Here is a 13,673-nt window from a genome sequence, read left to right on the forward strand (position 1 = left end):
AGGAAAGAAAAATGGCTGCGAGGCACCAGAGAGATTTGAAAAAATACGAAAAAAGAAAGAACAACGGGGACGATAAAAAGGGCAGTAAAACAAAACAAAAATGATTGTGTTTTAAGAAAAAACAACTATCACACATAACTTTTTTCAGTTGAAGCATAAGCATAAGCAAATATACCACAATATACATAGCTCATCCGTTTGTCGTATAGCTCAACTTAAGACCTCAATAATTATGATTTTAAATGAAACACAACTTGTGAACTTATCTGATTTGTAGAACAGTCTTTAAATTCTCTTCCTTAAGTGTCTGCCTGCTTGCCTCTCTCCCTCCATTAAACATGACAAACGTCAGTAAACAGCTGGACAAAAGCCACCGCTGAGTGGATGGTTTACCGCAAGAAAGACAACCGTATCAGTGCAGTAATGCCAATCGATCACTGTAGCACAAGCAAACAATTGAGGCACGCCGGCCAAGGTGATGAGCAGCAGCTGCATTAAGAGGAGGAGTGACAGGTTGACCTGGAACTTATAGGGACTCGCATCCTGCCGGAAGTGTGGTGCTGTTTTACAGACTCTTTGGTCAAAGGTTCTAGGCAACCCATGTGAGCGAGCATCAGCTTGAAGGAAACGCTTGAATTGAATGAATAATTGCTATGGACCACCACACTTGGACAATTGACAATTGATTCTTCATTTTTCAAGTGTTTTTGATTTAAGTTAGTGGCAACTAAAGAAACCAAAAGCTTTTACTACCAAGTGCCAACCACCAGAGGGTGCAATGAATTCAGGCCCGCTGCAGTAGAAATTGAAACAAAAAGTACACTAAGAGCAAATGTATGTCGTAAATAAAACAACATTGGTTGGTTAAAGTAGTATAAAGTACAGTACAATTTATGCCAAGTGAAAGGGGAGATTAAATCGGAATATTTTGGAGAAAAGAACGCATCATGCATGTGGATGACTGGAACACTGCACAGCAAGCCTTTTTCAGTCTACTGGTACGCTAAGCAACATTAAAGAAGCTGTCTTCACACATCGTACGATCAATGTTAATACTGCCCTGGGAATTCGGTTAATTTGAGAGTCTTATTATGTGTTTCACTGTTCAAGTTACCACTTTAATGTCTACACGTGAACGATAGCGTCTGGGAACTCAGGTAACTACAGTTACCCGTCTCCTCGAGGGAGGCATATATTTGTTTTAAGTGAATGATGCACTCGGTGACTAATACGGTACATTAGAGGGGCGGCCATTATTTGAGAAAATACACTGTTTTAAATGCCAACAATGTGGACAGGTGAAAAGTGAATAGAGTGAGGCTCCCTAACTGCGGAAGGTTTTTACTGCTGACATCTTTTTAGCTCTCAATAAGACTCTGTAGGCTACAGTTTATATTGTCATGGTTGGTTTGTTCATTTGAATGTGCAGAGGTTTAGATTGGAAGCCAAACAACCTTTTTTACCTCATTTTCTACGGTTTATGATGGGCTGGAGCCTATCCCAGGCTATGTACATCCTGGACTGGTCAGCAGTCAATCACAAAGCCTTTCTTCACTATTTCGGATTAAATTCAAGCTTCTTAAATTCAAATATGGTTCCTTTCTCTTCTACGTGCTTTGTACTACAACATAAATTGTATTGTCCAGGTGGACCTCGGTTTACAACATTCCGTATTTAGATTCCTGGACCATGAAAACACACCATTAGCATATTGAATTCATAATGATATTAATATTAATTCAGTAGTTATTCACAAAAATCGCATTTTCCGTAATGGCGGTTTTCTTCTCGATCTATCTCCATAGCTTTTGAAGATACAACAAATCCGTTGGAACACTCCAGATCCCACAGTGTCTTGGCTATGTATGATGGCGTGTGTCGCATGGTTATAGCTTCATTTGTTGTCTTCCTATGATGAAAAGTCGAAAAGGTCCCTTATTTTTTTATATTCTGGATTATAGTGCCCGGATTTATTCCATTATCTGGATCAGTCTTTGATATTTTGTAGAACCTGTTGGAAACTTGTCCTGTATTTTTTTGCCAAGTGCTCTGACCATTTTTTGTGGAGTTCTATGCACAAATGCCCAAAATGGTCCTACCTCGCAATGTTAAAGATTCCTTTAAAAAATTCCAGACGGTGATGCGGATCACCACCAATACGTAATCAGTTCTTCTATATCGCATTTCTGACAAGTCCTCAATATTTCCTCCGAATCCGTTCAGAACCTTTCAAGTTATTTTCAACACAAACAAACAAACAGATAAACGCGGGCAAAAAAAATCATCTCCGCGCCGCGCTTGGCGGAGGTAACTAAGAACGTAATTTTGGTCCGTAAACACGAGGTTCGCTGGAGAACTAGTTAGTTCGGCAAGGACGCAGTGTGCGCCATGAGCGCCGACAACATCGCTTATTAGTTAACTTTTTTCACTTCATTATGTCTCCCAAGTGACAGTGGGCCTGCAAAAAGAAAGACATCAGCACGGAAGTGAAAATAAACATCATACAAAGTGCAGCAAGAGGAGGAACGCCCACCAACATTAGCCTCTCTTTTGGTCCCAACTGCTCCCCTTGTCGCGATCATCATGAAGGATAAAGATTACTAAATATTAATTAATGCTACAGGGGTCATGGATTCTGTGTGCTGTTACAAAACATCTGGGAGAAAAGGAGGTTTACTGCTTCATTTAATTCTTTTTGTTACAGTACTTTATATGACCTTCATGTGTTCTGGATACAGTGTGAGCGACTTACGCTAAACCGTCAGTCTTGGAACGAAGCCGAGGACCACCTGCACGCTCTTTATGACGGTAATGATTGTTGTTGTTAGTGCTGTTTGCACAACAAATACTCCTTGTAGATAATTAGGTGAACATGGACACCACTACTCAGCTTTATGTTACAGCTTTTACTTCATTTTGTGTCCAAATTAAGCTGCATCTTCTCTTCCCTTGAAGTAGCTTTGGGCCACGTTCAAGACAGAAGACATTATATGAAATATGAATACACCAGGGTTGTTAATTATGGCAAGGCTAATTAAGCTTCCTTTCTGTGTCTCTTCCAGAAGCTACCTGGCATATGCCCGCATGATGCTTCTCGCGGCGGAGTCTCACCTCACTCTCGCTCACATACACACACATGGAAATTTACCTGGCATATGGACGTGTCAGGGTCACAGGTGGTTGAGTGGCCGCTGCACTGGCACTGAACGCAGCTGCCCATGCCTGCAGCAGTGGGAACTCTGGAGGCTGGAGCAGATGCATGTGAGCCACTGCGGAGACGGTAGAAGCCTGCTGCACACTCCTGAACAGACAAAGCAGGGAGAGATAACGTGAATAGAGGTTTAACAAAGCAGCGGCAAGAGATATACAAGGCCCTATCAGATCTTTTTTTTTATGTGCGCATGTATTCCCACAGTCATAATAAAATGTGAATGATAATGGAAGCCACACAGAGCGGAGACAACAGCACTCATGGACTCATAATTATCCCAAATTGCTATTTCTCAAGGCGACTGTTGACCTCGCTCTTTCACACACATACAGCCAATTAAGGGTTATTCCCCTCAGTAACTTTTGAACACACACTCACACACACGCGCACATACACAAGCAAGGTAACTCTCCCTCCTTGTGTGTTCAGCAATAATTAATGAAGGCCATTTAAAAAGCCATCTGCTCCCTCTGCTAGCGCTAAACACCCGTTTTAGAAATACTTTAATAACGACAGCAGCTACAAATAGGATGCCCATCTGTTGGCAAAGCCCAAAAAAAGTTTCTTAAGTTTAGCTACGCTTTATTATTTGGCTTCCTTTTGGCATTCTGTCAGGCAATAAAGATGGATGGTTCACTGCACTCTGAGTAACCAGCAGCAGAGTAATATAGTTAAAAAAAAAAAACCCAAACATAGTTACAAGTTTGCCGGCACTGCTAAATTGACGACTCCGAGGTTCCATCACCTTGTGGAATTGGAGCTGTTGCTTCTGTGCATCATAACCCCTTTCTTCGAAATTCTCATTAAAACTAAAGATTGGCTCACTCCGCTTTCGCCGCTGTCTGTGGCTTAAGAGCTGAAAGCGAATTGGTTTGACAAAAATGACAATGGCATAGAGGAGGTGTACAGAAAGGTCTAATCCCAGCTCAGCAAAGCAAAACAAAGTCAGCAGTTTCATTTGGACATTCTGTTGAGCTCATACTACTCGTTTATGTACAAGTATACAGTATGTACAAGTTTCAGAGTTGCAGCAGATTGAGAAAAATAAAGAAAACCTATTTTCAAACCTGCTAAGCTCTAACTGGTGTTATGCTTGAAGGCCACAGGAACTGATTTTTGGCAGTGTTTCCCATATGTTCATTAATTTGTCTGTAAGTTTGGACTGCCACAGATAAATTTGGCAAATGTTCTTTTTACGATCTGTTCGCCTCCACTCACAAACACATTATAATGGGACTGTCTGTGTAGCTCCAGGAGTGTCATCTCCGGGTCAGGGATGAGATCCTTACCCCAAGTGGAGGAACTTAAGTACCTGTGGGTCTTATTCACGAGTGAAGGAAGGATGGAACGCGAGATCGACAGGCGGATTGGCACGACATCTGCACTGACGCAGACTCTGCATCGGTCCGTTGTGCTGAAGGTGGAGCTGAGCCAAAAGGCAAGGCTCTCAATTTACTGGTCGATCTACGTTCCTACAGTCACCTATGGTCATGAGCTTTGGGTAGTGACCCAAAGGACAAGATCACGGGTACAAGTGGCTGAAATGTGGCTGGTTTCTCCCTCAGAGAGAAGTTAGAGGTCTTTTTTTCCAGGGGATGAACTGAGTGACTGGATGGTGACAAATCTGTATTGGCGGAATTGTATCATATCTACAATGAGCATGTGTGTTTGGTTGGGTTGGTTGTGGACGCACCTCACAGGACAGTCCAGAATATCCACTCGGACAGGCGCACTTTTCGATTTGATTGGCCTTCTCACTCTCCTTGGTGGGTGTGCCTTCTTCCGCCACAGTGAGACTGATCTCTGAAATACTAAGATGTTTTTTTTTGTTTATTGCAGGCCTGTGTTTGTGATCTCCGTGCATGCGTTTTACCGGCTGTGTCTCATCTGGTTGCCATGCGACGCCTTAATGAGGATATAGTCCACGTAGAACAAAACATCCATGAAGTCCTGGCGTGTCATGAAGAGTCCATCTGCACGCTTCCATTCGTGCTGTACACGCAACAACAAAAAAACAAAAAACATTTACACAATAAAGTCACATCCAGAACGGATTTTCCGGACATTTTGGTGATAAAAAACATAAAGGGTCACTGAGATGATTTATCACATTTGCTTAAATATGTTCTATTTTGTTTGTAATTATGTTCTACGTTGTTTCTTTTTTGAAAGTGAACAGTACATTTGTAAAAATGACATTTAAAATGCATGGCGGGAAAGATTGCAAACATCGGCCTCGGAAAGGGGGCGTTTCCAGAAGTGACGTCGGTGAATGCGTATATGCTTATGGGTGCAGCGTAACCAGAGGCTCCCAGGCGCGGGTCGTCAAATTCGCTGAGTTTATTTTTCATCAAAATCAAATCGGGGTGTTGCCGCTGGCTGTTCACAGTATCCGAGTGATACAGTAAGTTTGTTTTCTTTTCCAAAAGACAAACGTTTATGGCTACATTCAACAAAGCAACTACAGAGAACAACAGCCTAATGGACGCATCATCTCGCATTCTGTTCTTTGCAATGTTCATTTCACTGAAGACTGCAACACCTTTACAAGAAGCATTTGGCTTGAAGGTACGGTATAAACCTTATAAACCTATATATGCAGCAGGGGCAGCAAGATACTCACCAAAAAAGGTTATAAAGACCCCTTTACGCTCATTAAGAAGCCGATTTAAAACAATAATCGAAGGATAAGCAACTCCAAAGTAATTTACGCTTACCATTCTCTTCATCTCCTTGTCTCGTCCTCGTCAGACACGCTAGTTTCATGGTCGGTGGTTTGAATAAATACGGCTTAATTCACTGTTCTGCAAGTTTTATGTATTTCATCGCCAGATGTTTCTTCCTCCTTTTGACACATCGCTCAAACCTTTGTTAAAATCACTGTAAACATCCACTGTCTGGTACGACGACACTTTCGGAAACGCCTCCTTTCCGAAAACCGATGTGTGGAATCTTTCCCGCCACACACTTTATATGTAATTTTTACAAAGTTACCGTTCGCTTTCAAAGTAGAACATAAGTACAAACAATATAGAACATATTTAAGCAAAGTTTATAAGTCATGTCAGTGACGCTCTCACGTACCTCTGTCATGTCAATCTCATGGCGTGTGAGCTGACCAATCTGGAGTCCTGCTACGTGGCGTGTCATCACAATGTTGTGGTTAGGACCGCCCTTAATGATGATCTGAGGCTCATACGAGGAGGGACCAGTTTCATCTCTGGCCTCATAGTAGACTGCGTATTTCAACTTTCCCCCGTATGCTGTGATCTAGCAGAAGCACATTGGCAACTGATGAATGATCACACATTACTTTTATTCTAACTAAAACATCCACGAGGAGGAAATAAAAATCAGCAGCCTACCATGGAGCCTCTGAACTGTTGTGGTAGTTTCCAATAATAAGGTTCGGAAAGAACAGTGGTGACCAGCTCGGAGTGTGCGAGGATCTCAGGGTACTGGAAGCTCACTCCAGTTCTCGTCTCAACAATGTTAGATTTATCCACCAGGGGGAGCACTGTCTGCTCAGGTCTCAGCGTTAACTACAATGCAGGAGGCAACGTTAATGTGTTTTATTGTTTAAGTGTACATATCAGATCAAATGGAGAGACACCATTAAAGAAAAGCAGTGGCTCTATTACCACGTCCGTGCAGGTACAAAATAAAATTATAAAAAAAATAAAAAATAAATCAAAATGATACTGATATATATTTGAACATATTAAAAATCAATTCTAAATAATGAAAAATGAATGAAAACACTTAAATAACACAAAAAGTACATTTTAAAATGAACAAACAATAAACTATAATAAACAAATAATAATGATAATCATCATCATTATCATCGTCTTCTTCCCTGGCAACATGTTTGTGTTGTTCATTAGGCTCAATCAGCACTGCCCCACAGCCCAAAAAAGGCTTGTCATGTTAGACTGAAATAGTAATGTTCACACAAAAATTACTGGCTATGAGGCAATAATGACTACTTGATGTAGCTCACATTTAATAATATGCAAAGTCAAAGTAATATAAACGTAAAAGTGTTTGCAGGAGCAGTAACCGTTGGTGTCACTCGGTCCATTGCTGTCTGATGTGTGAATAATATTTGAGTTATTACTGAGAGTCTGGAGTAAATCAAAGTGCTTTTCATCCTCCCTGTCCCCTCATTTTATTTGTTTTCATTTCAGCGCTCCACGAATAATATCACTGGCTCATCATTGACTGTGAGATACGGCTGAGTGGAGTGATTTTAAAAATAAATTCATCGGCCGAGGCTGGGATTCGTTTTGCTTGTGTGTGCCTATAGTGTTGATGTGAGGATATTGTGTGAGGTGTTGTTAATGAGTGCATTTGGTTGGAAAGAAAGGATGTGAACTCTATTAAGGTGCTACAGCTAGGACATAATGACAAATAATAAATCCAATCACATGTAGGAGATTGCTTATTTCAATGTCATGATAACTCCACATGTGTTCAATACCAAACCTTTACAGGTACATACAGGGCTTGAATTGTGCCTAAAAAATGGAACCCACTGCCAAATGAAAAACTGTTGGCCGACATTTACATGTTTCAGATATCCTATTCTCTAAAACAAAGGCATGTGCATCATTTAACTTTAGAAGCACCTTACTCCTAATGAACAGTCTGTAATTGACTAAATAAATGCCCTGATTAGGCTTATTTCCTGTCATGCCACCAGTCGGGGACAGAAATGTTTTCGCGCCCTCCCCGATTTTTGAAATACTATTGAGAAACGGATAATATTTATTTATTTATCTAAACTGTAGAGACTGAACTCGAAACTGAAACCAGGAAGATGCAACAAAATGAGAGAGCAGCGAAGCATGCAAGCGTATTCAAGAGTCAAATTGCATGCTGGGTATGACAAATTCATACAGTACATGTTGGCAGGTCTGCACTAATATAGAAAGTCCTCCCTGCCTCTCACGTCCCCCTGACAGTTCACCGCACCCCCCGCCCCCAGGTGGACACACCTCACTATTTCAGAAGCACTGCTATATGTTAACATGCACTTGAGAGTACCGGAAATCGGGTACTCACCCACATCCTGATGAGTCCCTGTGCCTCAATACAGGAGTGCGTCAGGCCGTAACAGTAACATTTACTGCAGCCCAGCGGATTTTGCACAGACAACCCGAATGTGTCGGGCTTGCAGCGGTCACAGTTGTTTCCGATTACATTTTCCTTAAAAACAAACAAAGACATACGCACAGATGTAAATAAAGTTTCCCGTTTCTTGAACATTGTGCATACGGCAAATGCCTCCAAATATCATACATATACACAAGTACAAGCAAAAGCAAAGTCTCCCACAAGGTGACATATGTACCTTGCAGCTGCACTTCCCAGTTCGATCTGCGCAGGCACAAATTCCTCTTTCCAGGTCGCACGTCTCGCTGTCTGACCCTAAGATGTTACATGTGCACGCAGTGCACTGTGGCGAATGCAACACAGACACTGTTAAGGCAGCTCAAAATTCACTTGAACACCAACATTTGCTGTCATTCAATTCAACAACTCACTAGTAAACATACACAGGCCCTCCTCTGCTATCATTTGAATCCGATCGGACAATGAAGTCATGTTTTTTCAGGTGTAGAAGAAGCACAGTATGAGTCCATGTTAATGGTACAGTCCAGTTTACCTGAGGAAAGTCTCTGTAGCCCAGCTTACATTCATTACATTTCTCTCCTCGGAAGGAGTCATGGCAAAGACAGCAGCCCGTGTTGATGTTGCACTGCTGGGTCACTGAGCCCACCACACTGCAGCCACACTCCTGCACACAAACAACACAATTACAATGTAGAGACAGTCGATCAAGAGCTCCCCAGTGGCGCCAAACGTGAAACTGAAGAAAGTGGTGAAGCTACTATGAACTACAGATGAAGTAGAGTACTGTGCAGAAGTTTTAGTCCACCAATAGATATGTTGTAATGATCACATATAGTTCAAATGTCACTTAGCAGAGCACAGGCCTCCACTAAGGCTCAATTGTTAACACATGGAAGAGCCGTGTGGACGCTGTTTCTTTCTAGTCCGTTACACGTTTAACTTTAATGAGTGAACGATTAGAGCTGTATACTTGAACTTTATGGTGAACTTCAGCAGCAGGTAGAATCATCATTACGCACACTGGCCCACTCTGTTATGTGTTGCTGTTAAACCATTGCCCTGTAACTGTTAATTAAGGAGCCTTTAGATAACAATCCTATTGTAACAGACACGACCTTTGGACTTTGCTATGACGTTTTCCTTGAATTCAACAGTTTATCAAAGTTTTGGCACTTCCAACTTTTTTTTTGCAGCCGTAATTAATTTCAAATAGAGCACAGATTCCTCTTACACTCAGAAATACACAGTACACCTTCACACCTCAGTAGCGCAGTGTCTGAAAGGAGACAAAGTTGTTGGTCTGTGTGTGTTCTATGAGCAAATAAACCACCCACATGCACATAATAAGGATTATTAAAGGATTCTCTGGCCGGAATCTGTCTATAGTTTCCCCAAGAACCACTATGCATTCTTCACAGAGTCACCAGTGCATGGATGCTTTTGTTGGGCACTTGACTAGTTTGTTAACTAAGAAAGTGTATGAAAACCGAGACAGAGGTGACAATAATTCTATGAAAACTGAGGCGTACAAAAAAATTAGGTTTCACTGCAATATGTATTAGCCGTATTTGAACCTTAATCCACTCCAAAATATATTGTATTCTTCCTTTCCTCTCTATTGTATTCTTCCTTTCCTCTCCAAAATTTTGAGATATACAGGTTTTGTTATTTTTTTGTGTTGCATCAAAATAACTGCTGTGAAAAAGGTCATTAAAACTATCAAATTCGTGGTGACTTTTGCACAGTTCCTGTCACGGTACCTTGCATCCAGTCATGATGTCATGGCCCCAGTGGTTCGGAGCGCAGCGGTCGCACCTATCGCCAACCGTATTTGGAGGACAGATGCACTGTCCTGTGTTGGCGTCACAGTTATTTCCCACGTGGCTGCAGAGACACGCTGTAACACAGCAGAGGAGAAGAATTTGAGCCTAATATCTAATAATCCATTCATGTTTTCTCATTAGACTTTGCAGTAATGTGTACATTTTATTAGTAAAAGTAGTAATACTGGATGTCAGGTTTTATATAAAAAACAGACAATTGGGAAATAAGGTTGCCCTTATGGAACTACTGTAAGTTATTCTACTAAATAATATGTTGATAGACAAGGATTCTTGATATACAGCAAATAATAAATGATCTTCCCCTGGTTCATGTGTAATAAGTGTCACTGTTTCAGTTCAAAATATTTTCTGCAAATATTTCACATCCTCTGAGGCTGGAAGATATTTTAATTCCGTCTCCAGTAAATTAGCCGTAACATTAAATAAACACTAACAGACTATTAATCCCCCCAAATTTAAAGACTAGCCAAAGCAAGTAAATCCCAAGCTTATCATCCGTTTTGACGGTGTCACTAAGCAAGCTGTGTTTGCTCCTGCCTGTTCTTGGCTGTCAATCGTGGTTGGCATCATTGACATATTGCATAAGGAGATATGAGGGGAGAGCTATTCATATAGTCGTCACTCTTAATCCTCATTTTAGGCAGCACAAACAAAGTTTGTGGCACCTGCTGCCTGCAGTGCCAACTATTTAGGGTGGGTGATTCAAACATGTGAGCATCTCACATATAAACATACCCAAGTATAATGACAGAGGCTAGAAATAGTCTGAACACAGCCTGGGTAGTGCCAGCAGAAGTGCTGTTTAACCTTTAAGTAAGAGTGGGACAAAATATCAATACCACATTGCATTGTTTCAATATCGCATATGACCTGGTATCAATACACCAGTGTCAAATACCAATATTGGTTCTAACTGATGTCCAACGTGACACCGCAACACTGGAAGAGGTGATTGTGATGATTGTATATGCATGAGCACATGCACACGCACTACAGTATGTAGAGGAGTCGTTTGATCAATGCATTCACTCCTCCCGCCAGTATTTGATGCTAACTGCCTCCTTGCACAAGAGAAATTAGCCACAAAGTCAGGAAAATAACACAGTGTTTTTTCATGAAGTGATGGCACATGTAAACACATGGAAGCCTGAATGCTGTAGAGCAGTGCGAGTGCAGTGAATTCCTTAAAACATCACATCAGTGCTTTGATAACATCATAGGTTTAGGTTAGGCCTTATTAGGGCCAAACGTCTTGTACTATAAAAAATATGATTTTTGTGCATTTCTTTTTATTTAGAATCCGCTTATATAGTTTTCAAAATTCAATAATAATAATAATAATCATTATAAACCCATTATTCATTCACTACTCAGTCATACAATGGTGGTGGTAATCTACATCTGTATCAACAGCTGCCTTGGGGTAGTCTGATAGAAACGCGGCTGCCAATTCGCGCCTACAGCCTCTCTGACCACCACCAAACATTCATTCACATTCATACACCAGTGTGGGCAGCACCGGAGGCAAGGTAGGTAAGGTGTCTTGCCCAGGGACACAACAACAGTGACAGGGTGGAGGCAGTGAGGATTGAACCTCCTGAGCCACTGCTACCCAACGAGAACGACACCATCAGAGCGCGATACATGCACTGGAGTAGGACTCGTGCAGGTTGACCGATTTGGGTCTCGGGCGGCCCTGCTGGCCTGCATGCGTCTCTTCCTGGAGCACCCTGATGGACCCTGAGAGCCAGTAGCGACTGGACCGAGGCGGGATGAGCATGACCCAGTCTGGGCCAGGTTGTGTTAGCATTAAAACTTGAATTTTCAGATTCAAACTGCATTTTTTTCCCCCTATCCTACTGTTTGTATTTGCTTACGTGTGCAGCCTCCCTCCTGGAAGTTGAAGAATCCTCGTGAGCAGCGGTCACATTTAGGTCCGGTGACACCTGGCTGGCACCGACACTGACCGTTTTCGTCGCAGTCAAACGATTTGGAACCAAAGGAGTTGCAGTGACACGGCACGCAGTGTCCACCTGTGGCGATGCCGTGTGTCTGAGGCTGGAGACAAAAAGAAACAGACAAGGTGAGAGGGGTTGTAAAGTGGAGGGCAAGACTTCCAAACTATTTCAAGTGTAAAGCTCATATGTCACCAGGCATTTTTGGGTTATCAGACGGGCCAGGCTATGAATGGAAACCAGTCAACTACATTGTCATTGAAGGTGCAGGAAATATGGTAAGTGAAATGAATGAAAAACACTTAAGGTATTTGACAACCAAAATCTTTAGTATGCACTTCACACCAGGTTGTCATGCACTGATTTGGCATGGTACGATGTTCACTGTGCAACGTCTTCATTAGGTATATTATTACTCTTCCGTCTAAAGGCTTGCAAACATCACACGCCCATGCTTCACTCCATCATTCCCGTGCAGTTTTTTACCCCTGTACTGGGCCTGTAAGCCCCCCTAGGGCAACCACCCGTGCGAGACGGCCCGCCCCATCTCTGCTGCACTGTCTCCACAGGGACGCGTTCCACTGGGCGCCGCGTCTCCCGTCTCTCGTAACCTCGCTGACGCTGGTCGCAGCGCCGGCCCGCAAAGCCCGGCCGACAGATACAGCGGCCCTCAGCGTCACAACGTTGAGAGACGGAGCCAAAATGGCTACAGCGACAGGCCGTGCACTCCTGACGCTCAGCATCCCGCCACCAATTAGGCTGGACCAATCACAACACAGATCACATTGGTGTTAAAAAAGTAATCCAACAAACACTGAATGATGGTGGTCACTTGAATTTAGTTTGGCTCTAACTACCAACTGTAATATTAGAATGTTAAAATATTATTATTATAAAATGTAATACATATACACATACGTATATCGTATGAGTCAAAAGTATGGGGACGCTCATGGTGTTGATGAGAAGAAACTATTGGCTATTACTGTACATTGCATCTCTATGGGTGAATATAAAAAAGTAGCATTTTATATAAAAAATAATTCTGTACAGAAACAAATTCAAAGCCAGAAGAAAATATAGAAACCATATGTAATTATCCATTTCCCTGCATATACATATCCACATTCAAAAAAACTGTGATTGGTTGGCAACCAGTCCAGAGTGTACCTCGCCTCCTGCCCAAAGTCAGCTGGGATAGGCTCGAGCATACCCCCGCGACCCTAGTGAGGTTTAAGCAGCATAGCAAATGAATAAATGAATGGATTAAAAAAATTAATAATAATTAAAATGTAAATTAATTCACCCAAGAAAAATGCTCGGCTCGACTCTGCTGCCTCCGGATTATTTGGTGAGAAATGTATGACCCTGCAGCCTACGGTAGCTACTGTACATTGTACCCATAGTATATGTAGCAGGACAGTTATCACGGATTTATTACAAATTTATAACAACATTTACTACAAATCAGCACATCATTTCGTCTTAAACAAAGCAGTTCATTATAAAAAAAAATGGTCATGA

General features: G+C 41.9%; 1 protein-coding gene across 5 annotated transcripts in view; it reads right to left on the bottom strand.

Moving 5' to 3' along the window:
* The window catches only part of lama2 (laminin, alpha 2), a 202,011-nt gene that overhangs the window by 48,937 nt on the left and 139,401 nt on the right, over positions 1 to 13,673 (bottom strand). For 4 of the 5 annotated variants that reach the window (XM_054760839.1, XM_054760838.1, XM_054760836.1 and 1 more), the window contains 10 exons: positions 12,072 to 12,252; positions 10,111 to 10,247; positions 8,883 to 9,014; positions 8,568 to 8,672; positions 8,279 to 8,422; positions 6,577 to 6,753; positions 6,296 to 6,481; positions 5,085 to 5,203; positions 4,905 to 5,022; positions 3,149 to 3,301 (listed from right to left, as the gene is read on the bottom strand). In XM_054760839.1, coding sequence (XP_054616814.1) covers positions 3,149 to 3,301; positions 4,905 to 5,022; positions 5,085 to 5,203; positions 6,296 to 6,481; positions 6,577 to 6,753; positions 8,279 to 8,422; positions 8,568 to 8,672; positions 8,883 to 9,014; positions 10,111 to 10,247; positions 12,072 to 12,252 — 1,452 coding nt within the window. Of the gene's footprint in view, positions 1 to 3,148; positions 3,302 to 4,904; positions 5,023 to 5,084; positions 5,204 to 6,295; positions 6,482 to 6,576; positions 6,754 to 8,278; positions 8,423 to 8,567; positions 8,673 to 8,882; positions 9,015 to 10,110; positions 10,248 to 12,071; positions 12,253 to 12,635; positions 12,909 to 13,673 lie in introns of all 5 variants that reach the window. The other variant, XM_054760840.1, reaches the window with a different exon arrangement.

Source organism: Dunckerocampus dactyliophorus, chromosome 19, assembly GCF_027744805.1.
Source record: "Dunckerocampus dactyliophorus isolate RoL2022-P2 chromosome 19, RoL_Ddac_1.1, whole genome shotgun sequence".
Taxonomy (NCBI): Eukaryota; Metazoa; Chordata; class Actinopteri; order Syngnathiformes; family Syngnathidae; genus Dunckerocampus; species Dunckerocampus dactyliophorus.